The 25,363-nt window shown below is 45.2% G+C and overlaps 2 protein-coding genes and 1 long non-coding RNA gene across 7 annotated transcripts in view; 1 reads left to right on the top strand and 2 right to left on the bottom strand.

The window, feature by feature from the left end:
• Positions 1–160: 160 nt before the first annotated feature.
• TMEM139 (transmembrane protein 139) lies at positions 161–2,770 on the bottom strand. The gene is made up of 3 exons (XM_068550141.1): positions 2,727–2,770; positions 1,970–2,219; positions 161–1,756 (listed from the first exon to the last, which is right to left on the bottom strand). The coding sequence occupies exons 2-3, from the start codon at positions 2,200–2,202 to the stop codon at positions 1,363–1,365; spliced, it is 627 nt and encodes a 208-aa protein (XP_068406242.1). The 5' UTR covers positions 2,203–2,219; positions 2,727–2,770; the 3' UTR covers positions 161–1,362.
• Positions 2,771–16,042: 13,272 nt separating this feature from the next.
• Positions 16,043–20,463, bottom strand: GSTK1 (glutathione S-transferase kappa 1). 2 transcript variants are annotated; one of them, XM_068549594.1, is made up of 8 exons: positions 20,310–20,463; positions 19,701–19,782; positions 19,373–19,501; positions 18,961–19,061; positions 18,756–18,791; positions 17,074–17,190; positions 16,630–16,723; positions 16,043–16,351 (listed from the first exon to the last, which is right to left on the bottom strand). In XM_068549594.1, exons 1-8 carry the CDS (start codon positions 20,379–20,381, stop codon positions 16,302–16,304), a joined length of 681 nt encoding a protein of 226 aa, XP_068405695.1. In that variant the 5' UTR covers positions 20,382–20,463; the 3' UTR covers positions 16,043–16,301. The 2 variants fall into 2 exon arrangements, with proteins under 2 accessions (XP_068405695.1, XP_068405696.1); XM_068549595.1 differs by lacking the exon at positions 16,043–16,351 and having other exon boundaries at positions 16,676–16,810.
• Positions 20,464–20,510: 47 nt separating this feature from the next.
• The window catches only part of LOC137768214 (uncharacterized), a 188,794-nt gene continuing 183,941 nt past the window's right edge, over positions 20,511–25,363 (top strand). For 3 of the 4 annotated variants that reach the window (XR_011074734.1, XR_011074732.1, XR_011074731.1), the window contains exons 1-2: positions 20,511–20,578; positions 21,001–21,124. This is a non-coding gene — a long non-coding RNA (uncharacterized lncRNA). Of the gene's footprint in view, positions 20,628–21,000; positions 21,125–25,363 lie in introns of all 4 variants that reach the window. The other variant, XR_011074733.1, reaches the window with a different exon arrangement.

Raw genomic sequence — 25,363 nt, 5'->3', positions numbered from 1 at the left:
CGAGCGCGCTCGGCGGAAAGGGAAGCGAGGAGCCGCCCCGCCCTACTCGGCCATCCGATTGGTCGTCGGTTCCCGCGGAAATCACAGCTCCCTCCCCGGCACCGCCCACCTCTCCTCACCCGCCTGTTGCAAGAACTGTATGGAGATGGGTGTGGCCGGACTTTTCACTTTATTAAAGTTGAACTGTTGGGACAAGGGTAAGGAGGACAAGGACAGCACTAGAAGGCGCTAGACAGATACCCGCGCAAAGAATGAGCGTCGGTCGGCGATGGTTGGCTCAAACCTGCATCACAGGCACAGCACATGATTACAGAGAAGCTGGTGTTCTGTTTGGATCTGAGGAAGCAGGGCAGGGCGTCCTGGGGTAAAACCCAGCCGGGTCAGGCGCAGGGGTGAGGCTGAAGCTATTGCAGACAGTGCAGGTGTTTCCAGGGCTTCATAATAGATGATGCAAGAGGGATCCTTAGATGCCCCACCACCCCTCGCCAAGGACCTCGGGTTTTCTCTTTTCTGACCATCATATCCACCCATCCTCAGAATCAGATGTCCCTCCCCTTGGGGCAGTTTACTCCACTGCTTCTAGATAGGATGGGACCCTGCACTGGGGACTGCTGTCTAGCCCCCCGGGGCAGGAACTTCTCCCCATCTGGAGCAGGGGCCATCACAGTTTTGATCAGCTCTGCTCCTCTAGGAGGCTGGGCACACTCCTGGTCCCACGCAGCACTCCCTGTCTGCAGACACAGCTGGTCCCCCATTCTGTCTACATGAAGTCTTCTACCCCTCACCAGCCACTGACCAAGACAGAAATTGAGAGATGTGTGCATGAACTGGCTTCTGTTGCCTTGTATTGAAAACACAAGGGCTATGGGATTAGAAGAGCAGAATTCAAGACATTTGTGTGTTATTTACTAGCGGTGTGCCCCTGTGCAAATTATCAATTTTTTCTGACCCTTAGGATCCTCGTTTTCCAAATGAGGACAATAATACCTCATTTTTGTGATCTAATAGAGGCAAAGCACCTGGAACGGAAGCAACAGAGCTGTCACTCAGATATTGTTTCTTTTCTTCCTTCACTAGATTCTCTGGAATCTCCTCATCTCACCCTCAGTCTAACTCTGGAAATACCAGGTAGGGTCGCTGAATATTGCCTGAAGACTCAAATTGTGCCGCCTACATCTCTGGGATGTACCACTGTAAAACTGGGAAGGGCTCACCATAGCCTCACTCCCCTCTGGGTTAAAGTCATCATTTGTGACGTCCAGGTGGAGACACAGTTCCTGACACATAACAGGCACTGGGAAGCATTGGTTGAATGAATGAGTGGGTCTGGTGCAGAAAGATGATATATCCTGGGAAAGTCCTTTAGGGGAGTGTCCAGTTGTTTCCATAGAAAACATCATCATCAAGGTGACCAAAGCTGACATCATAGGCAGGGGGTGGAGTAAGAGGTTCCAATTTGGGGGGCGTCCACAAGCTCTGCAGATCAGGAACAGTGGACGCAACTCGTGGTCCCCGAAGCCGCAGGCTGACTGGAGGTCTTCCAGGGCTTCCTGAGATCACAGACCCCTCTGAGCCCACTCGCCTGTCCAGTCTGGCTCTCCTGGGCTCCTCTGGATGGCTAGGCTGTCCCACCTCAAGTCCTGGGGGGATTACAACACTGGTGTAGGAGGGTGGTTGATCCACCTCTGGGGGGTGGCGCTGTGATTCCAACACTGTGGCCTCTTCGTAGGTTGGCACCTCAAAGGCTTCATTGTCCCTGAGGGGCGGTGAGAAATAAGGTCATTAGTGGCTTCCTGAAAGAAGCCTTTTTTCCCTTTTCTATCTTCTACCAGCAAAAGGCCCCTCCACTAGCCCCTGACCCTGATACCAGTGACAGGGGAAGGCAGAGGCTGTCCGCCTAGAGTCTAGAGGGACACAGGGAGAATGGGTCCGCATGTAATCCTCCAATCCTGCCCACCCTTTAACTCACCGTGCATTGCTTGAGGCCCCTGGGCTCTCGGTCTGCATTGATTGAGACCCCCGTTCCAAAACACAGGCCAGGAGGCAGGCCAACAAAAAGAAGCCACCCAAGGTGAGAAAGAAATAAGCAACAGGGGCGATGTCCGGCCGTATCCCCAGCAAAGCCAGCCCCAGGAGGAAGGAGGTGCAACACAGGAAGAAAAGCGGCTTCTCCAGAGTCCCCCACAATTGGCTTGGCACCATGGCCCCTCCCCAGGCTCCTGCAAAAAGACACACAGCTGTTGTGTCTAAACTAGCAATTGGCATCACCGCTGGGTTAGATTTCAAAGTAAGCATATTAGACACATTTGTTTGGGTTTGTTTCTTCAATCTCAAATCAAATAAATGGCCCAAAGAAATGATCTGCAGGGTCCCCTTCAGCGCTGGAATTCTCTCTAGGATCACACTGTTGTCCCAGGGTATCAGTATGTGTGGAATAGCCAGGAAACCAGCCCGGGAGTTCTGACTCCCAGCCCTCATGTGAGTTTACTATGTCAGAGCCCTACGTTCCTTACTTTGTCCTTCTTCCCTATGGGCTCCCTTCCAGCTCTGTATTTCTACCCAGGATCCAGTCCTGGGCAGGCCCTGCCTGGGGCCTCAGTACTCACGGCATCTCAGGAATCCAGGTGATAGGCGGGCCCCACCCTTTATTATTGCTTGCGTCGAACGTCCACCGCCCACCTGCCCAGCCTGAGTCCCTCAGTCTGACCCTGTAGGGCACCACTTACCCTGTTTGACCCCGTCTTCCCATTTCCTCCCGTCAGCCCCACGCTCCAGCTGGAGGGAGAAAGTGCACATAGACACAACAAAGCCACAGGACACAACTACCTGAGAATCTTACAGACAGAGGTCTAAGGCGATAGACAGAGGTCTAGGGCAATGGACAGAGGCCCAGATGATTCTTGACCTCTCCGTGCCCCATGTCTGTCACGGTCCCCCGCCCTCTACCGGCCCTCACTCGGTAAACTCAGATTTCAAGTTTCCTGCCTGGAGTTTTTAGCACGGGGGCTGGGAGGCTGGTGGGGAGAAGCCTTTTCATTCCCCTGCAACACAGCAGCAGCACCTAGGCGGCCACTACCCCCAGCCAGCCTGTCAGGAGCTCCCTGAGCTCTGCAGAGGAAGGAGTCACCGATTCTACAAAGGGGCCAGACCGCCTCCTTACATGCCAGCCCCAAAGCCACGACCCTCCTGCCCCTCTTACCAGCGCTAGGAGTTCCTCCCTCACCTGTCTCACCAGACTGCAAGGTAGGTAGGTGGTAGGGGGGTGGGAGAAGGAGACGGGGTGGAGCCCACTGGTTCCACCCACTTTTCTGCCCCAGTCCTGCGCGAGAGATTCCTCCTCCCCTTTTCTGCTGAAGGCTGAACTCCTACTACTGCCCCACCTTGATTTTTCTGCCTCTTATTTACTCCACCCATCCCCTACAGCGCCCTGAAGAGAGTACTCCCCAAACTCACCCCCAGTGATCTTTGTACTTCGGACCAGAGTTAAATTCACATTTCTTCTCCCTTCTCAATGCGCTTGGTATCCCGAGCAGTTTGCATTATATTAGGTAATACGTTTTGTGCCTGGGAGCAGAGGCCACGGTTTATTTGATCTCTGAGGATCACGCAGTGCTCTGCACACTGTAGGCACCACTGTGGGCATGGAGTGATGTGTCCCGCTTCTGCTGCCAAGGTACCATTTCTGTAAGTTCCTTGTTTTCTGCAGACCAGTAAGACGTGTTTGTGTGTATGCTTCTTGGCCCAGTTAACTCTTGATTCTTCACAGGCCACCTCCGAGGTGCCGCCTGCTGCAGAGACTGTCTCCACTGCGTCTGCACGGCATTCCTTCCTCCCCTGCACACACCTTTCCCCGCTATATAGTGACTTTCTGTTTACATACCTTCCTTCTGAAACTGAGCAGGACCCTGAGGAGCCCTCCTGGGTACAAAAGCCTTTCTGGGTCCCCTGTTTCTTGTGGGTAGGAAAAAGGCTTTAGCCTCCTAGACTTTCCCTGAGTTTCAAAGGGAAGATTTAAACAGTTTCTAATTACGGAAGTAAGGCAATGTAGAAACCGAGGAGGAGCAGTCAAGAAACAATAGTTCTGTGATAAAGCCGAGTCCTGGTTCCTCCTCAGGGGATATAGTAACAATCTATCCTTGAGTTCTTCTACAGGAGCTAAGGCCCCCTCCCAGGTGGAGGATGGTAACTTCAGGCTGAGCACAAAATTCCTGGAGCACTGCCCTGTTACGTCACCACCAACCAATCAGAAGAAAGTCGCACACATCACAGCCCTCACCTCATATTTTGCCTTTAAAAACTCTTCCCCCAAACCATCAGGGAGTTCAGGTCTTTTGAGCAAGTGCTGCGCATTCTTCTTGCACAGCCCTTGCAATAACTTTTCTCTGGCCCAGACGCTGACGTTTGGGCTTCTTGGGCCTCACTGTGGAGCAGACAAGCGAACTTGTGTTGGGCAACACTTCTGTCGTGAGCTTCTCAAGGTGAGTGATTAGTGTCAACCATCCTGAATCTCTGAAGCTAACACAGTTCCTGACACATGGTAGGTGCTCACTGAACACAGTTGAATGCTCTCATGAGAAGGCTCCCGTCCCACCTGGCCTCACCACAGACTGGAGCTCTGGAACCCACTCTTTTCAGTTATGGATCTGGCAGTAAGTCTGGGTGAGGCAGGTGCTGGAGGTGTACTTTGTTCTTGAGACAGGGCTGGACTCTTTGCCTTCAGAATGTTACTAGTGGACAAACGGAAGGGGTAGCAGTCCTGGGGCACAGCCAGGGCTACTGCAGCAGAGGATGTGTGGAGTTGGGGGGGGGGGCGGAAGAGAGAGGAGGAGAACAAAAATGAGGACATGGATGAGAGTGAGTGTGCCTGGGGTTGTGTGTGTACGTAGTGGTGGGGCGTCAGTGTTGATTCTCTGTCCCAGACTGACAACGGAGAGGGAGAAGATCGACGTAACAGGAAGGCTATGGGAGTCTAAGTGAGCTGTGTCTCTCCAGGAAGTGGGAACGCAGGGTGGGAGTGTAACAGGGAAGAGAGCCAATTTTGACTCGTGTGGGATCTGTTTCTTTGACTGTAGCCTTTCTCATTGCCTTTGTTATTATAATCATACATAGTGGCCCGCCTCAGGGAACCCTACCCACCTGTGAATGGCTGCAAGAAAGAAGAAATTAACACATCCCCTCCCCGAGGCTGGCCATTCCAAGAGATGTTTCGCAAGACTGATAGTCCTTTTTACTTTACTTCCTCCCCGCCTCTCTCTCTCTATTCTACCTTTTTACTTTACTTCCCTCTCTGATTCTATAAAAGAAACTGGCATCCAGACCCCAATAAGATGGTTTTTTTGGGGACCCTAGTCCGCCATCTTCTCGGTCTACCGGCTTTCCGAATAAAACCATGTTCCCTGCCTCAGCACCTTGCCTCCCGATTTACTGGCCCATCGTGTGGCGAGCACAGGGAGCTTGGACTCAGTAACTGGAGGAGAGCTGGTTGTTGTGAAACCGGAGGGAAGGGGGCAGGGCACAACCTTTGAAAGCATGACATAGCCCGCGGACATGACGTAAACTGATTAGAACCAAATGGGTCCAAGATGGCGGACAAGTCAACTTCCACTAGACCTTGAGCCTCACTATACACTCACTGTAACACAGCAGCAAGCTAAATGACACCACCCACAGGTGCCATGACAGTTCCGAAACCCACCGTAAGGATCAAAAAGTGGGCGGTAGCCCAATTCCTGGAAATCCCCGCCCCTTCCCAAAATAGCTGGAATTCTCCTCTCACTCATTAGTCTAGGAAATTACCCACCCCTATAAAAACTGACAACCCCATACCCTGGTGCCTTTCTCGCCTTCTGAGATGGCCCACAGTCTGTGGAGTGTGTTTCTCTCTAAATAAATCCGCTTCTTATCTATCCGTTTGTCTCTCACTGAATTCTTTCTGCGATGAGACATCAAGAACCTGAGCTTCATTAAGTCCTGAAACCGGGTGTGTGATCTCAGTTGGAAGACTGTGGGTTTTGGCTGGGTTTGAGTCCCAGCTGCATGGGTTCGAGTCCCAATCTGGGTTTAGGCTGAGTTCAAGTCCCAATCTGCGGGGCACGGTTTCAGTTACAGCTGGCCCTTTAAATCTGCGGCTTCCGCATTCACTCAGATTCATCCCACCTCGCATAGAAAATATTCAGAAAAAAAAAAGTCTAGAAAGTTCCAACAAGCAAAACTTGAATTTGCTGAGCGCTGGCAACTATTTATATAACATGTACATTGTATTTACAACTATTACAAATCATTTACATTGTTGGGTATTATAAGTAACATAGAGATGGTTTTAAAGTGTACAGGAGGATGTGCTGAGTTATATGCAAATACTACACCATTTTATATAAGGGACTTGAGCCTCCTCAGATTTTGAGCATTGGTAGGGTTTCACTACAGCGTGTACTCTATGATATCCAATGAGATGTGAGCTTCGAATGAAGGCTTTTCCACATCCATCACATTTGGGGGTCCTGGAACCAATCCCCTACCAATACTGAGGGATGACTATCTTGTTTCCACCAATTTTCTTACTATTCAGCTCGTAAGGAGAAAGTATGGCTGGGATCAGAAGGACTTGGACCTACAGTGAATATATTAATAGAAGGAAACTGGCCAAGAGTCATTGGTGTGCGATGATAACTAAGAAGGCTTAGTTAAGGAGTGAGTTCTGGGGGGTTTAGGGAGTGTCAGCTGAGAGGTAAGAGGGCCAAAGGGTGAAGGCCTGAAAGTCTACAGTGTGAAAAGTCATGCAGCCTGGGTGAGGTGGGACCTTTGTAGCTTAAGGCTCTTGGTTGCTAGAAGGAGGCTGCACTAGAGAGATTTGTTAAGTAAGAACTGGATCCAAGTCATAGGGGCTGGACTGCTGTCTGGCTGTGCCCTACAATATATTCTCTATTTCAATAATTTTAAATAGATTTTCTAAAAATTCCATTTTTAAAAAAATATAAAATGTTATAAAATATTTAAAGGCTAAAGAAAAAATTGTCCACAATCTCATTACCCTAACATGGCCACTTAAAATTTCTATACATTTCTTCCAGTCTGTTCACACACAAACCAGAATATACTCTAGTTGAGATCAGAGTATGTTCACCATTTTGTTATCTTTAAAAAAACTTTAAACATTGTAACAGAATTGCCTTTTTTTTTTTTTTTCAGAATTGCCTTTTGATATAGTTTTTATTGTAGTAATTTCTAACAGCCAATAAGATAATATTTTATTGAATGGATATACCATAATTGAACAGACCTTATATTATGTTATTCAGTAACATTGAGTTTATTTTATTCAATTTTTCTTTTTTTTTTTCCTCTTGGTCATCAAAAATAATGCTTTAAGAGACAAAAAAGTAGATTAGTGGTTGCTAAGGGCTGGAGAGAGGGAGGAATAGGAAGTAACTGTGAATGGATTTATTGCTTTGGGTTAATGAAAATGTTTTCTAATTAGGTAGTAGTGATGCTCGTACAACTCTGTGAATACACCAAAAAAAAAACACAACCCATTGAATTTTACACTTTAAAGGGGTGAATTGTACCTCTATAAAGCTGTTTAAAAAATATAATTCTGGGCTTCCCTGGTGGCACAGTGGTTAAGAATCTACCTACCAATGCAGGGGACATGGGTTTGAGCCCTGGTCTGGGAAGATCCCACATGCTGTGGAGCAACTAAGCCCGTGAGCCGCAACTACTGAAGCCCGTGTGCCACAACTACTGAACCCGTGTGTCACAACTGCTGAGCCCGTGCGCCTAGAGCTCGTGCCAATAAATAAATAAATAAATAAATATAAAATTCTATCTTCTTGGGTGTAGTTTTTCCTTCTTTTGGGGTTATTTCCTCTAGCTGAATTCTAAGGAATGTCATTACTGAGACAAGCAAAGTGAAAGTTTTTACTGCCCTGAATGCCTGTGGCCAAACTCCTTCCCAAAGTTTTTACTTTCCTTTTTTCTTTATCAACTTAGTATCCTTAGCAGAATATGAATTCACCACTTAATCCAATTGTCTTTCCGCTTTCTACTTGCCTGCTTCCCACAAAGCACCTGGCTAGAGGTTGGAACTCCCCTCTTGGCTGGTCTACCATGCTGCCTCATTTTGGAGGATAATGGTGCAGGGAAGTGGGTGGTCAGGGGAAAAGGGAGAAGTGCAGATAATCCACAGACTTCCTGGGAAGGGTCATGGGTGTCTACTGCTGTGTGCTTCTGTGTCTCCAGATTTCTGTGGTTTTGTGTTTCTGAATCTGGATCTGTTTTATACTTACAGCCAACACGTGTGGAGTGTTTTGTACGTACTGCTCATTGTGCTAAATGCTTTACACAAATTAGGTAATTTAAAAGATAATGTAATAGGGGTAGTTATTATATCATTTTGTAGGTGAGGTCAGAGACTTGAGGAAAATACATAGCTAATCAAGGGTGGGTCAAGATTTGAACCCACAGTCCCAGCCCAGAGCACTGGCTCTTAACCACTATGTCATCCAACTCTTAACACTTTTTTTTTGGCTGCCTAATTTAACACAACACCTATGACATACTAAGATTGTTACCCTGGTCTTCCCTGGAGGAGTGGTTAGATGCTATTTTCCCCATTGTTTGTCATCTTAAGAAAAGACTGATTTTCAGATAGCAAAGGTAGCAAAAGAGAATATCAGAAGATAAAATAAGGTTATTGGCCTATAAAGCAAGATTAGGAAATTAAGATTGTAGGCTCTATCAGGATGCTCATCTTTTATGAGCTAATTAAGACTGATTATAAAAAGTAACATTTTAACTGAGCAGCTCTTAGAAGCCTCATGTGCACGTGACTTCTTCTAACACGGTGTTGGTGGTAGAAACAATTTGGTCCACATCCACAATCTCATTTGATCCTTAATAACAATCGTGGGGTAAATCTGATTATCATTTTCATGTTACAGAGGAGGAAACCAGCTCAGAGAAAGCCCATGATTTGTTTAGTTAGAATCAAACTCAGAATCTTGATCTTTTAACTCTGTTGAGGGTTTTTTCTTCTGTGTTAGTTGCCTTACAGCTCCTCCAAATGTGTAGGGAAGGTGGTTAAATGATACAACAGGAAGTAAATCAGAAACATTGATATTTTGGGGACGGAAATGCTTTCAAAGAATCCTCAAGTATGTAAGGATAAATATTACCCACACCAGCTAGTTGTAACATTGTACAAAGCTCACTGGGAATGAACTGAGCGAACAATGGTGTTCAGTGCTGTCAGGTATTCAGCACTATGCCACAAAAAGCAATCCTGAAATTTAAGAAACTGAGTGTGGTTTTTGCCAAGTAACACAAAAAGCATTGTTTTTATTAGAAAATTCTACAGATAGTGGCAACAGTGTCCCACATAACTGTGTACCCACACATGAGAAAATAGGGCTGTATTGTGGTTAATCACATATTTTTTGGAGATGGTCAAACCAGGTTTCAAATCTCAGCTCTACCACTTAACTGTGTGACCTTGGGTAAGTACTTAACCTTTCTGGGCTTCAGTTTCTAATTTGTAAATTGGTGAAAATAAGCCCAAGCTTATCACCCCTTTCCCACCCCACTCCTGCAGCCCGGCTATGACCCAGGAGTTACAGCCAAAGTCTGAGTGTAATGGGCACACCAGGGACCCACCAACAGGGCCACCATCCTGTCACAGGGAGTGGATTTCACTATGGAGCATTTGTTTGTAACTTACATTGTACATCATCCTCTGCTAATCTCTAAAGTTATCTATCCAGGAAATGTAACACTTTTGATCTTGGTCTCCAGGATTTTCTGAGGTGGATGGAAAGATGACAGCCTGACATGCTGTATGAAAGAGTTAATGATTAAACACAGTATCTGAGACAGTATCAATGTGTGAAAGTATCAATGTGTGGATATTAACAAATTTTTTTAAACATAAAACTTAAAGATATAGATTACTAAAGATAATTATTTTAGTTAAAAAAATAATCTATACTCATAGTATACATTTCAACAGTTAAAAAGGATTAGAGTAAAAAGTAAATCTTCTTTATACCCCCAAACCTCAGTCTCTCAGTCCCCTTTCCTAGAGACAACTACAGTTTCCCAACTTTTTCTGGAGATCCTCCCAGAGAGATATTGACCAAGCAAATGTAATATAATCAGGCTCCCTTTCTTTATACACATGGGAGCATGTCATAGATATTGTTTTTATATTTTGCTTTTTCTACCTAACAACATATACTGGAGATTGTTCCTTATCAGTATGTATAGTTCAGCATGTATAGACCATTTTATTATGAGTTCTTAAAAACACAGAAAAGAATTTTACAGTGAACACTCATGTACACACCATCTATATTCTATAATTAATATTTCATTATACAGGGCTTCCCTGGTGGCGCAGTGGTTAAGAATCCACCTGCCAATGCAGGGGACACGGGTTCAAGCCCTGGTCCGGGAAGATCCCACATGCTGTGGAGCAACTAAGCCCATGCTCTGCAACAAGAGAAGCCACTGCAATGAGAAGCCCGTGCACCACAATGAAGAGTAGCCCCCGCTCTCCGCAACTAGAGAAATCCCGCGCGCAGCAACAAAGACCTAACACAGCCAAAAATAAATAAAATAAAATAAATAAATTTATAAAATAAATTTCATTATACTTTATTACATATCTATCCATCACTTTATCTATCCATCAATATATCTTATTTTTTGATACATTTCAAAGTAAGCTGCAGACATCAGCACGCTTCCACCTAGCTACTTCGGCATGCATAAAAGGAACAAGAATTAAATATTAGTTTACAGTTAACTTTTTTTTTAAAGTAAAATTTGCATGCAGTGAATTGCACAGATTTTAACTGGACCATTCCATGAGTTTTGATAAAATTTACATTGGTGTAAATTCCAATCAAGATAAGAAACATTACTATCGTTCCATCATTCCCCTTCCCACTCAACCCCATAGGCAAAAAGATGTTCAACATTACTAGGGAAATGTAAATTAAAATCACAATGAGATACCACTACACATCAATCAGAAAAGGTAAAATAAGAAATTGTAATAACACCAAATGCTGGTGAGGATGTGGAGAAATTGGATCACTCATGAATTGCTGGTGTGAAGGGAAAATGGTATGGCTACTCTGGAAAAGTATAGCAGTTTCTTTACAACACTAAACATTCGCTTACCACATGACTCAGCAATTGTACTCCTGGGCATTTACCCCAGAGAAATGGAAATTTATGTGCACACACAAACCTCTATATGCATGTTCATAGCAGCTTTACTTGTAATAGCCCCTGTGATTGTGATTGATAAGATATATATATATATTTATATACACACATATTTGGATATTCAGATGACCAAAATATATTTCTCATATATATGTGGTTTTACTCCACAGTTCCTGGCTCACAGCTTCCAAAAGCCTTGTAATTTCCTAAGCATTGACAGTGATAAGGGTGTCTTTTGTGAGTGAAGTGACTTTTAGAAGCACCTAAAGATGGGGGGCCTGGTTGCCAGGAGAACCAACCAAGTGATTAGAGGGTTGGAATTTTCAGTTCCACTCCCTGATTTCTGGGGAGGAGAGAGGAGCTTGAGGTTAAGTCAATTGCCATTGGCCAGAGATTTAGTCAATCATGACTATGTAACGAAGTCTCCATAAAAACCCCATTTTCGGAGAGCTTCCACAATGGGAAACCAGCATGCTTCCATGTGCCACCATGCTGGTCCCCAAGCTCCATGAGGACAGAAGCTCCTTTGTTCAGGTCCTCGCCCTATGTATCTCTTCATCTCCATGAGGACAGAAGCTCCTTTGTTCAGGACCTCGCCCTATGTATCTCTTCATCTGGGTTTTGAATCATATCCTTTAATATACTTTTATAATAAATCAGTAATCTAGTGAGTAAATGGGTTTTATTGAGTTCTGTGAGCCATTCTAGCAAATTAATTAAACCCGAAAAGGGGGTCATGGGAACCTCTGGTTTATAACCAGTCTGTCAGAAGCACAGGTGACAACCTAGACTTGCACCTGGCGTTCAGAAGTGGAAGGTGGCCTTACATGTGGAATGTAATGCTATCTCCGGGGAGATAGTGTCGGAATTGAGTTGAATTCTGGAACAGTCTGCTGTCATCCGAAAACTGCTTGTTGGTGTGGGGAAGCCTATACACACACACACACACACACACACACACACGTTGGAATTTGGTCCAGAAACTGTTTTTCAGCCCCAAAGTGGAAACAACTTAAATGTCCTTCAACAGGTTAAACAAACTGGCACATCCATACCAAGGAACAGGACTCAGCAATAAAAAGAAAAAAACTACAAACTACAGAGACACATAGTACCTTGGGTGGACCTCAGGGGGTTATGCTGAGTGAAAACAAGCCAATCAGATTCCGTTCATACAGCCCTCGTAAAATGACAACTATGTGAACAGATCACGGTTGCCAAGGGTTAGGGAAGTGGGGAGGGAGGGAGGGAGGTGGCTATAGCTACAAAAAGGGCACTATGAGGGATCCCTAAGCTGGAAGCATTCTGTGTCTAGACTGTGGTTGTGGTCACATGAGTCTACAGGTGATAAAATTATACGGAATTAAACACAGACACACAAATGTGTGCCTATCAAACTGGTGGAATCTGAATGAGGTTGATGGATTGTATCAATGCCAATTTTCTGGTTGTGTTATTGTACCAGACATGCAAGATGCTACCATTGGGGAAACTGGATGAAGGGTATATGGAATCTCTGTATTATGCCTGACATTTGTGTTAAAAAAAAAATAGGCATTTCTCGAAGCATACACAAAAAAATGAAGAGTGGGAAAGGGAGGACTCTTCACTTTTCATTTCACACCTTGCTCTGTTTTTTGTTTTTGTTTTACCACATGCATGCAATACTTTGTTGTCTTTAATTACCACTTGTGTTTTGGTTCTGTAAAAAAATATCACTTTTGGGACTTCCCTGGTGGTCCAGTGGTAAAGAATCCACCTTCCAATGCAGGGGACGCGGGTTAGATCCCTGGTCAGGGAACTAAGACCCTACCTGCCGTGGGAAAACTAAGACCACGCGCCACAACTACTGAGCTCACGTGCCTCAGCGAGAGAGCCCACGCGCTGCAAACTACAGAGCCCATGGCGCCCTGGAGGCCGCACGCCATAGCTAGAGAGGAGCCCACATACCGCAATTAGAGAGAAGCCCGTGAAGCTGGCGCGCTGCAACGAAGACCCACGCAGCCAAAAAATATATATATCATTTTTAAGAATTTTACCTAAAAAAGTTGTGGTTTAGAAGCATAACATTATTTGGTAAGCTTGGAATTTGAATTACAACACAAGGAAGTGGTTCAGTATTGAATTCTGAGCATTGACATAATTGCAAATTTTATATTACAACTGTTGATCAGAAGGAGAGGAGAGGAAGAAACTAAGAATAAGTATGAAACGGTTTAAATTATAGAAAAGAGTGTTCCTTAATTGAAATAAAATATAGCTGCATTTGGAGGCTTTTCCTTTTCTCGCTGTGATGGTTAATTTTATGTGTCAACTTGACTGTGCTAAGGGATGCCCAAAGAGCTGATAAAACATAATTTCTGGGTGTGCCTGCGAGGGTGTTTCCAGAAGAGATTAGCATTTGAATCGGTAGAAGAGGTGGTTCTCACCAATGTGGGTTTTCATTATCCAATCCATTGAGGGCCCGAATAGCACAAAAAGGCAGAGGAAGGGAGAATTTGCTCTGTTTGAACGGAGACAGCCATCTTCTCCTTCCCTCAGATGCTGGCTCTCCTGGTTCTCAGGCCTTTGAACTTGGACTGAAACTGACCCCAGCTTTCCTGGGCCTCCAGCTTGCAGATGGCGAATGATGGGACTCCTCAGCTTCCATAGTCATGTGAGCCAATATCTCACAATAAATCTTTCTATATATTTATAAATATCCTATTGATTCTGTCTTTTTGGGAGAACCCTAATACAATCATTTTTTATTCTATTTGGCATAAGTTCAGACATTAAAATCTAGATCACATGTGTAAGGATTAGTCTAGAAATTGTTTCACTCCTTCAGTGAAGATTAAATTCTTCTATTGGATTAGAAAAATAGGATGCTAGAGCCTTTAAAGGAAGAGTGGCCAGGACTGGGAAATCTGCCTCTACAATAAGAGATTATCCCACATTAGTCTGGGATGAGATTTAGGATTAAGTTAAGCAATTGATAAATTTAGAAAACAATGAAGATACACAATTGTACCCAAATGTGAATCTATAAATTCTTGTTTTTTACTTAGTTTTTTTTCTGTTTACCAGAATAAATGATCATTTAAAAAAACTATACAAATAAAATGAAAACATTTTGATATATTTTATTCCAGATTAATACATTAATGCCTTCTGTAATGTATTTTTAACATCAAGACCTAATTGAGATAATACTATATAGTTTCATCTTTTTTCCAATTATTATATCCTAAGAATTTCCAAATTTCCTAAAAATTCTTCACAAATATAATTTTTTTAAATAAATTTTCTTTTTTAGTAATTTTTTTCTTTGTTTTAATTAATTATTTTATTTATTTTTGGCTGTGTTGGGTCTTCGTTTCTGTGCGAGGGCTTTCTTTAGTTGTGGCAAGCCGGGGCCACTCTTCATCGCGGTGCGCGGGCCTCTCACTATCGCGGCCTCTCTTGTTGCGGAGCACAGGCCCCAGATGCGCAGGCTCAGTAGTGGTGGCTCACAGGCCTAGTTGCTCCACGGCATGTGGGATCTTCCCAGACCAGGGCTCGAACCCCTGTCCCCTGCATTGGCAGGCAGACTCTCAACCACTGCGCCACCAGGGAAGCCCCACAAATATAATTTTTGATGGCTATGAAACTTTACATCCTGGATGCACCATAACATTCAAAAATCCTCCTGTTTGATATTTAAGTCATTTGATATCACAAATAATGGTGAGACAAGCATCTTTATTCATAAAACTTTGTCTCTACTCATGCTGCTCTCAGCATATATGAGAACTTCAATATACTTGAATATATTTAACTTCAATACGTGAAAAGTTCCATTTTGTTTCTATTTGCCCTTATGTTTCCCCATATTTTTATATTAGCTGCACATGTCACAAATCTCCTTCGGAGGAAGGAGTGCTTATTTGGAGATGTACTTCTGACATTCTTCACAGGTAAGCCTGGTAGGATGAGTTGAAATCCTGGAGTATGATGGAATAATGAAAAAGTGGGGAGAGGAGGAAGACAGAAGGTGATAGGGGATAAGAGGGGGAAACGGGATATGAGATGAGAAAGCCAGAGTGAAGCAAAGGGAAGATGGCATCTCCTCTTAAAGCCCCTTGAGCCATCTAAGTCGCCACACAGGCATCCAAGTGTGGTTTCAGCTTCTAAACAGAGTATTGTCAAAGAAGCCCAGACCCTATCGAAACACAAGGCATTCTGATTATTGTACAGTGGGCACAGAAAGAGCAGAGACTTTGGATTAATAATTGGGGGAGTGGGAAAGCTATAGGTTTGTGTGGGAGGGAACAGGGGTCATAATAGGCCAGGAGACAGCCCTGAGTTTTCCTTGGGATCTGCTTTGTGGGTGAGGGGGAGGAACCATGAAGGGACGAGCAACTTCTTCAGGCCATGGCAGCTCCGGCCAGTCTCCTTGCCTGGCCTTGTCCTGGTTCTGCTGGTCAGAGTAGCTGGACCCTGTTTAAATATCTGGATGCAAGCTCAGTCATGCTCTGGTTCCCTGCAGCCTCCATTCCCCAGCGGCTTCTGGCCCCAGCCCTGTCTCAGGCACCATGGCTGGTCAGAAGACAGTGCCCAACTGGTTAGTGGCAAAATCAATCTGGCTTAGTTTTCTGTCTCTGACAGACTCAGGAAGCTTCTGTAGAAGAGAAAGAGGGACTGTTTCCTGCTCCCTCCACATAAGCTGCCCCCAGGTGGGCAGGGGGCTGGGAGCACACAGTGAGCTGGTCTTCTCAAACACCTAGAATGGCCAGGATGTGATTGCAGGAAAAAGAACACACAAACACCAGGGAAGACATAGACCCAGAAATATGATGCCTAATGGCATTACGTTTATTTTGTGGGAAGCAGAGTTTGGGGCTCTCGAAAGGCACTCGTGAGGCACAGAAGTAAGAGCAGCCGTGAGACTAATGGTAGATGGTGTACTGCCGAGCCCGTCCCCGGCATCCCCCAGGGCCGGAGAGGAACCTCTATCAGACAGGAGACCAGAGTCCCAGGGCCCCACGGTAGAGGAGGGTTAAGGATAGTCTGCTTTTTTATACCAATAATTCTGCTGCTTCTGGTCTTCGTTAAAGTCTGGCAGTTACAGCTGGAGGCACAGGGCCCATCCACTTCTCTCCTGGATGGAGAAAATCAAGCCAGAGGCTGGCCGCACAAGCCCCTGGGGGTTCTCTAGGACGACCTCTACCTGGCTTCAAGGACCAGAGGCTTCCTTCTCTCCTATGGAAGAAGGTGGCCCCTCCCCATTCTACCTCAGGCACATCTGTGTCTGTAAGAGGTTCCATTACTGGAAGGGCCTAGAACATTCTTTTTTTTTGCTCTGAATCCATCCTTCTGGGCAACTGATATCATGCAGGGGTGCGGTCAAGGGCAGCTCAGCATGAACCTGTAACTTACCCAGAAGGTGTGCCAGCAACTCCATCCGGTCAGAGCCAAACAGCATGTAGGTTTCATCATCCAGGTGGGCCACAGTGACAGGCAGCCCAAAGGCCTGGAGAAAGCAGTCACCGTGCAGGAAGGAGGGTGATGGAGCAGGTGGTTATTGGGCTGCCGTTGAAGGCTGCACATCAATACTGGTCTGAGGTCATAGACACAAAGCAGCCAGAGGTGTCCGATAAGAGGCTCCGCGTCTCTAGGGAGAGTTTTCTGTCTCCTCTCTCACCATCTAGCTCCCTCCCTTCCTTTCCTGGGGTCCAGGGAAAGGAAGGGAGAGGGTGAGGGCGGTCCGGGAGAGCCAGGAGGACTCATGGTTGGGGAGCAGCTTTGGGACAGGAGCATGGGGACCTAGCCGAGATTCTCGCTCTGTCTCAGCACCGGGGCTGGGGACACAGAGTTGCTCACCCCATATTTGCAGGCTGCCTCAGTGGTCTCCTTGAGCTGGTTCTTCACCTGTGGCGTTGAGACCCTTTCCAGAAGTTCCTGGGCTTGTCCCGTGGACATGCCAGCCTTCTCTGCAGCCTGAAGGGATGGGGTAGAGAACACAACTGTGTCTGCATTAGTGGGGGAGGGGAATCTCAGGAAAAAACTCTTTTTTTAATTTTCTGTACCCACGTTATCCTGGCAATGCCTTTACCCACCCACGAATGGAGGTCTATCCTTGCCAACAGGGGCTGTTTTTCCCTTCAAAATCATGAGATGGGTGGAAAGAGTGGGTGGCAGAGGCATAGTTGCAGAAATTTAATGCCAGAGGGCATCTTAGAGACCAGCTTCCCGACCACTTTGTCAACAGATGCGGAGCCTAAAGTCCAGAAACGGTACATATCTTGGTCAGTGTTGAAGAGCTTGTTAGTAGCAGAGCCAATGCTAGAATCTGAGCCCCCTGACAGTAAGTCTGGGGCTCGTGCCTTCCTACTTCTCAGAACTCCTAAATCAAGGGCTGGGCTCTAATTCCTATAGAATTTCCTGAGGACTCTGGACAAGGCACACGGCTACGGCTATGAGGGTCTGGCTTCAGGAGAACGTTGAAGGCTTCAGTTTGGGCTTTGCTGGGATCGGTGGCTCTTCACTTTGGCTGCACATATGAGAATCTCCTGGGGGAGCTTTTGAAAATCCCAGTTTGCATGTCATCCCTGAGAACAATTACATCAGAATTTCTGGGCGGTGGTGCCCAGGTGATTTTAATATACAGCCAGGGTTGACAACCACTGTGACCTTACTTCCACGACCTGGATTGGGAAACACAAAGTCATCCATGACGTTGTCTTTGGCCACATGAGAGAACTGTGTTCTGACCAAGGGTTCAATAATAGGGCAGTGGTTAAGTAAACAAATCCACTGAATGGAATGCTATGTGGAAACTAACAATTATACTTTCCGAGAGTTTTAAATGGCATGGAAAATGACTGTTAAATATTAAGTGAAAAAGCAAGCCTATGCATAGACTTTGCAAGAATAAAAACATGAAGGATATATTGGGCATGCTTTGTATGTTTAACTTTTTTGTGACTTGTTTTATCTATTACATATGAATATGCCTCAACTGCCTTTTGTAAACTTAAGGGGAAAAAAAAATATGGTGTTGAATTTCCCGATTTAATCCTGCAGAAACACTTACTTTTTATAGCCCTATCTATGGCTGGCACACATTTTAACGTTTTGAGCTATTTCCATTTTTCTCACTCAGGCTTCTGCGTAATTTTGGCTTGAGTCAGTTATCTCTTTTTGTCTTTTTAAAGCCTGTTTTTAAAGTCTCCTGGATGTGATGGTGAGGTCTGTGTTGGAGTCTTTGGGGCCAAGACTTGCCAGTACTTCACATCTGCAGGTGCCAACATTTAACACCTCTCTCCCACTGACTTCTTGCATCAAATACGTGCTACCCATATGTAGAATGTTGCACTTGCTCTTTCAACCATGGGATAGTCTTTCGCGAGCCCTCTTAGTTCCAACCCTTTAGTAATTTGGCCTATCAAAGATCCTTTCTCCCCTAACTATGACCTCTTCTACCCAATAAGAAAACGATGTCCTCTTTGCCCCCGGATGTCAACTGTCCTCAGACTCCCCACGGGAGGAGTGGGGACACTCACGGCCAGGATGCTCTGGGGCTCCGTGATGTCTTCGTCCTGGAAAGAAGAGGACACTCAGTACGAGGGGGTGGCGAGGTGAGGGGCGTGATGGAGGACACTAGGTCAGTGAACGATGGGGAAGGCAGGACCTGGACTGAGCCTAGGGCAGGGTCATCGAATCGTCCAGGGTCTCCCTGCAAGTGGGTTCCCAGAGCCCCGCCCTCACCCGTGACCAGATGCGCATCCACAGTTCCCTGGACACTTTCTCCAGCAGCTCCGGGTGCTCCAGTTTCACGACGGTGAGGAAGCGCATGGCTGTCAAACTTCCTGTGGGGCAGAGGCACTCAGGGGTAGGGCTCCTCTAGCTTGTTTCCCCATGGAAGACCAGCTCTTTCCTGCTTCTGACACCCCCCAGTGCTCCAACGCCCTCAGCCTCCCACCCAAGTTTCTGGTAACCCGTTTGTCCTGCGCTCCCGCCCCTGACATCCCCAAACCTTCTGCTCGCTTAACTCCGATCCTGAGTTTTCCCAAGGCTTGTTTCACTTAATGGAATCACCCGAACCCCTCCCTTCTGGCCCTGCAATCTCCAAATCCACTCCTCTCTACCTGAGGCCCCATCTATATCCCACTCTCTTCACCTTTTTCAAAGACCACAAAGAAGAAATCCTTGGGTAAGTGGATGGGAACCTGGAGATGCTGTCCCAGGAGCCTAACGTCATTTTTCACGTATAAGGCTTTGCGGGGAAGCAAAGCTGGCGGCCGGTTTCCTGCAAGTGGAAAGTTGGGCTCACTGGTGAGGGACGACCTAAAGGTCCCAGGACTGGGGGACCCCTACCGGGGTTTCAGGCAGAGGGCATGTTACTAGCTGCTGCCGCCAACATGAAGACCCAGTGGAGGGCCGCTCCCCTGGGCCTTTGCCATCAGTCTTCCCTCAAATCCCTGCCGAAAACGCTGCTGCCTTCATACCGCTGTCTTTCATGATCCCGGCAATTAAGGTCGGGCGCAGCTGCAGGCTGACGTTCCAGATGTTCTTATAACGGCACAGGACCTGCAGGGCGGGGGCGAAGACAGAGAGTGAAAACGGCTGAGGGAGGGAAGGGTGCTTCACGGCAGTCATCAGCCAGAAGCTATAGGCGCAGACAAGGGGTTACGAGGACGTCCTAAATTGTTTGGTTTGAAAGGGCAAAACTCTCTCCACTGCTAGAAATCGACCCCAGGACCTTCGCTCCTGTGGACAGTTTTTATCTGTTCTTCACTCCACCCACCCCCACCCCCCCAAACGGAAATCGGAGGGCTACGAAGACTTGGTCTTATATCCTGATTCTTTGAAGTTGATCATCTTCTTAACCACTGGGGGAAGCCCCTGCCTTAGGCTATAAGGGTTCGACCTGGAGCCAGCGATCGTATCCGGTTTACCAACAAAGTGACCTTCAGCCTGGCTCTCTATCTGCTTGTCCTAAACCGCGTCGGGCAGCGCCAGGAATTTCACGAGATTGCGGTCCCTACGCCCTTCGCTCGCCCTTCCCTCTGCCCTCGTCCTCCAAGCCCCGGCCGAAGCGGCTCCCCCGGAGTCACCTCGAAGGCCAGCCAGGAATAGGGGGACAGCACATCGTAGAACAGCTCGAGAGTCCGCGGCAGCGGTCCCATGGTGCAGCTGGGCGCAGGCGAAGCCAGCGCTGCCCCGGAAGCGCGCCGGCGGGTACCTCCTTCCTCCTGCGCGCGGCGGCCCCGCCCCGGCGCCCAGAGGCCCCGCCCCGGCGCCCGGCCTCCCCGGAGGACCGCCCCGCCCCGCCCCGGCTGCGCAGCCTCGCGGGGGACACCGGCCACCGGCACAGAGTCAGGCGGTTGGTCGGAGTGAGGGGGGCTACCCGAGGGCGGCCGCGGAGGGCGAGGGTGAGGGGCGTCCCCTGGGGAGAGCGCCGCTGTGGTGACCCGCTCACCTCGTGGTCACCGTCCTGCCCTGGGGTGGAGTGTGGGGCAGAGAGACGTGGTTTGAGATGCGCTTGCCTCTCGCTTAGCTGTGCACCTCTGGCAAGCCTATTGACCTCTCTGAACCACAGTATCCTCGTCCCTCGTAAAAATAGGCATAAAAATATGGGATACATAATGATAACCCTACCTATAGACTTGTGAGGAGTGAAAGAGTTCCTATTCACGTTAGTTATTAGTGTTAGTTGGCACTTACAAGAACGTTATGGGACTGGGGCAGAGTAAGAAGTGCCCCAATGATACTTTTGTTTGTTTGTTTTGTTTTTAATTTCTCAAGAGTTTAGGACGATGTCTGGAATATATTTGGTAGCCAATACGTATTGGGAGTGAGTGAAGGAAAGAAGACCTTATTGCAACGACAATTGGAGGGATAATGGGAATGGTCTGCACTACTTTTACCGGTAAATATGTCATATTGTCTTATATTGGGATTACATTTAATGCAAAGAAACAGAACTTTCTAAGTTCCATTTAATTTTATTAAAATTATTTTTAATATTACTAATTTTATGAATTTTAAAACATAGTAAACATTCCACTTCTCACTTGTGCGCATTGGAAAAATAATCGTAGGCCTTCAGAATACAAGGACACAGTGGAAACCTTTACATAGAGTAAAACAAAGAAAATAGAATGAGAAATGTGGTTATCTTCACTCACTTTCACATTAAACTAATTGCTTGATGATCACTGAAACTAAAAAAAATTATACTCTGTTTTCCCAGTAATACTGATATTAATTTAAAAGTATCCAAGAGCTAATTTAGCCCGGTAATAAGATTTTATTTTGAAAATACCTTTATATTTGGAAATAATTTTAGACTTACAGAAGAGTTGTAAAGGTAGTACAAAGAGTTTCTGCATATCCTTCAACCAGCTTCCCCTAATGTGAACATTTTACATAACCATGGTATAACATCAAAACTGAGAAATTAACACTTAAAAATTAACTAGATTACAGGCTTCATACTGCACCCGTCTTTCCATTAATGACTTTTTCTGCTTCAGGAACCAGTTCAGTGTACCCCACAGCATTTAGATGTCATGTCTCTTTAGTCTCCTCTTTTTTTTTTTTTTCAAGTTTTTATTTATTTACTTATTTTTGGCTGCTTTAGGTCTTCGTTGCTGCACACGGGCTTTGTCTAGTTGCAGCAAGCGGGGGCTACTCTTCCTTGCAGTGTGTGGGCTTCTCATTGTGGTGGCTTCTCTTGTTGAGGAGCATGGGCTCTTAGGGGCGTGGGCTTCAGTAGTTGTGACTCATGGGCTTCAGTAGTTGTGGCACGCAGGCTCAGTAGCTGTGGCACATGGGCTTAGTTGCTCCTCGGCATGTGGGATCTTCCCGGACCAGTGATCGAACCCACGTCCCTGCACTAGTAGGTGGATTCTTAACCACTGCGCCACCAGTCCTCTTATCTATGAAAGTGTTTTGGCTTTTTCTTGTGTTTCATGATCTTGACACTTTTGAAAAGTATTGGGCAAGTATTTTGTAGAGTGTCCCTCAGTTTGGGTTTGGTGTTTTCTCAGGCCAAGGCTGGGGTTATGGATTTGGGGGAAGTATACCACAGAGGTGAAGTGCTCTTCTCCTCCACTCGAGTCAGGGGGTTTCCAACATAAACATGATTTATTATCAGTGATGTTAACTTTGATCACTTGGTAACTGTTGATCAGTATTTCCCTCCTTTCCATGTTCTATTCTTTGGAAGGAAGTCACTAAGTGCAGCCCACTCTAGGGGTGGGGTTAGGGGTTGGGTAGATTAAACCCACCTTCTGGACGGAAGAACATCAAAGAATTTGTGGACATATGTTAAAACCATCACAGTAATTAAGACATATTTTGGGGGAGATACTTTGAGGCTTGCATAAGTCTTGTTCCTCCTTAAACTTTCACCTACCAGTTTTATCATTTATCAGTAGAACTTGCCTGCAGCAATGGTTACTGTGGTGTTCTAATCGAGGTTTTCTATTTACCTCATTTCTTCTACATTTATTAATTAGAATTCTTCTGAAAGGAGAATTGTCCCATTCACTCATTCATTCATTTGATGATTTATTTATATCACTGTGGACTCGTGGATATTTAAAGAGTCATAGAATGGTAAACATTGATCTGAGTCTCTATATCCTGCCTCATGCACCATTATTATTATCACTATTATGAATTAGATTGGGCCCTGTTGTGGGTAATATGGAGTGGGAACAACAACAAAAAATATGTACACTTCTGTGCAGAATTATCTGCACTTTGCTGAAAGGAGTGTCTTGGTACTGATTAGTTGGAACTAGAAATAGTGGTATAAGTCAATGATTTAGGGTAGCTAAAGTAACTAATAGTACTTAGTAACAGAGGAACTAAACATGATGTACTTATCAAGCTTTGGAGGAGGGAGAGAAAGGGTAGCGTATGGAAACTAAATCCCAGCTTTCACACACAAGTCAGTGAAATAGCCTGCATTCAAAACATCGCTAGAGCTTTAATCGTGTAATTTGGAGTTACATATTTGAAACCAGAAATGCTTTAAATAAGCTGCTTTTAAAAATCAGTAAAAGATGGATTATTAAATGGTATGGGACAACTGGTAATTTTAAACAAAATGTAACCAGGCCCATACCTCACACCTTACACAAGGAACATCTCTAGATGGATCAAATATTTAATGTTAGAGAAAGAAACCAATAAAGTACCTGAGGAACTTAAGGGAAAAAATCTTTAAAAAAAATTCTGGGAGTAGAAACAGCTTTGCTAACTAGTACCAAATGCAGAAGCCTTAGAAGAAAAGATTTATATATTCAATTACATAAAATTTTTAAAAAATCTGTTTGGCAAAATCCAGCAAGTCAAAAAATAACTGGGAAAAATATTTGGGTTCATTTCACAGTCAGAAAGGTAGTTATCCTAGTGTACAAAGAGCTAAAACATCAATAAAGTAAAAGAACAGAAGCCCAGTGGAAAAGCAGGCAAATGATATGAACAGAACATTCACAGAAATGGACAAATAGATGGCTCTCAAACACAAACCTGCTTGTATACACTTATGAAAACTGTGAGCTAAAATTACATTATGATATGTTTTCATCTATCAAGTTGGCAGAGATCAAAAAGGGTTATGACTCAGGTAGTTGGCAGGAATCCATGGAAAGTCATTGTCTTATGTAAGTGGTGGGAGTGTAAATCAGTACAACCTCTAAGCAGGGCAGTTTAACAATATCTCTCTGTTTTAAAAATGCACACACCCTTTGACCTAGCAATTCCCTTTTTAAGAATTTATACTATAAACATGTTTACCTACATGCAATATGATGTGCTGTGCGGTTATTCCAGCGTTGTTTGTAATAACAAAAGATTGGAAAACTACCTAAATCTTCATCCATGTGGGTCTAATTCAATACACTAATATTTATAATATTTTCAACTTTAAAAAGAATTTGGAAGCTCTTTATGTGTTAATATGGGATGATAGCCTGTATATTAAAAAGTGAAAGACAAGGTGTAAAACAGTGCAAATAATTTGCTATCTTTTTTGGCAGGGTTTAAATACTCTCTAAGTGTGTGGATATACACACACCCATATATGCTCATTGATACTGATAGATGGAGAGCTAAAAAACTGATAAAATCAGCTGCATTTGAGGAGGGAAGCTAGGTGACTGGGGGCAGGGCAGGAAGGAGACTTTTTGTTGTATATCATGTTTACTACTTTTTGATTTTTTTTTTTTTTTAATTTATTTATTTATTTATTTTTGGCTGTGTTGGGTCTTTGTTTCTGTGCGAGGGCTTTCTCTAGTTGCGGCAAGCGGGGGCCACTCTTCATCGCAGTGCGCAGGCCTTTCACTGTCGCGGCCTCTCTTGTTGCGGAGCACAGGCTCCAGACACGCAGGCTCAGTAGTTGTGGCCCACGGGCGTAGTTGCTCCGCGGCATGTGGGATCTTCCCAGACCAGGGCTCGAACCTGTGTCCCCTGCATTGGCAGGCAGAGTCTCAACCACTGCGCCACCAGGGAAGCCCCGTGACACAGTTTTAAGTTATAATACTTTCCAAGATACAACTGAGTATTTACATCACTGGTTCTCAGCGCCTGACATTTTCCTAAGGATATGCCAAGGGTGATGTGAAATTCTGTGTGCTAGCTTCCGCACATAAGAAACCACACCGAAATGCAAGGGACTCAAGTTGACATTATTATGGTTCTAATCTTGGAACATGCTGTGCTATATTAAAAGAGGTAAACCTTGGCAAACCAGGTATTTTAAATGCGATCAATAACAAATTTAGTTGGAACATCTTGTAGCTCATGAGGACATACCAGTGTGACAACATCACAGCTGAGAACAGCTAATATATGCTGTCATTATACCCTTGTAAAATACGCACATATTGGACATATGGACAAAAACAGAAAAACAATGGAAAAAATGAAAATAGCTGTATTAGGGATTATACATAATTTTCTTAATTTCTAAGACTCCCTTTCAGGCTTTGATAATTTCTTTTTTTTCCCCCTTCCAAAACAGCTTTATTGAGGTATAACTGACATACGATAAACAGCACATATTTCATGTGTAAACTTTGCTAAGTCTTGACATATGCATACACCTGTGAAACCATCACCACAATCAAGATGTAAACATACCTATCACCCCCCA

This window comes from Eschrichtius robustus, chromosome 8, assembly GCF_028021215.1.
Source record: "Eschrichtius robustus isolate mEscRob2 chromosome 8, mEscRob2.pri, whole genome shotgun sequence".
Lineage (NCBI taxonomy): Eukaryota > Metazoa > Chordata > Mammalia > Artiodactyla > Eschrichtiidae > Eschrichtius > Eschrichtius robustus.
Note: the sequence above shows the minus strand (reverse complement) of the source record. Positions and strands in the feature narration are given on the sequence as shown.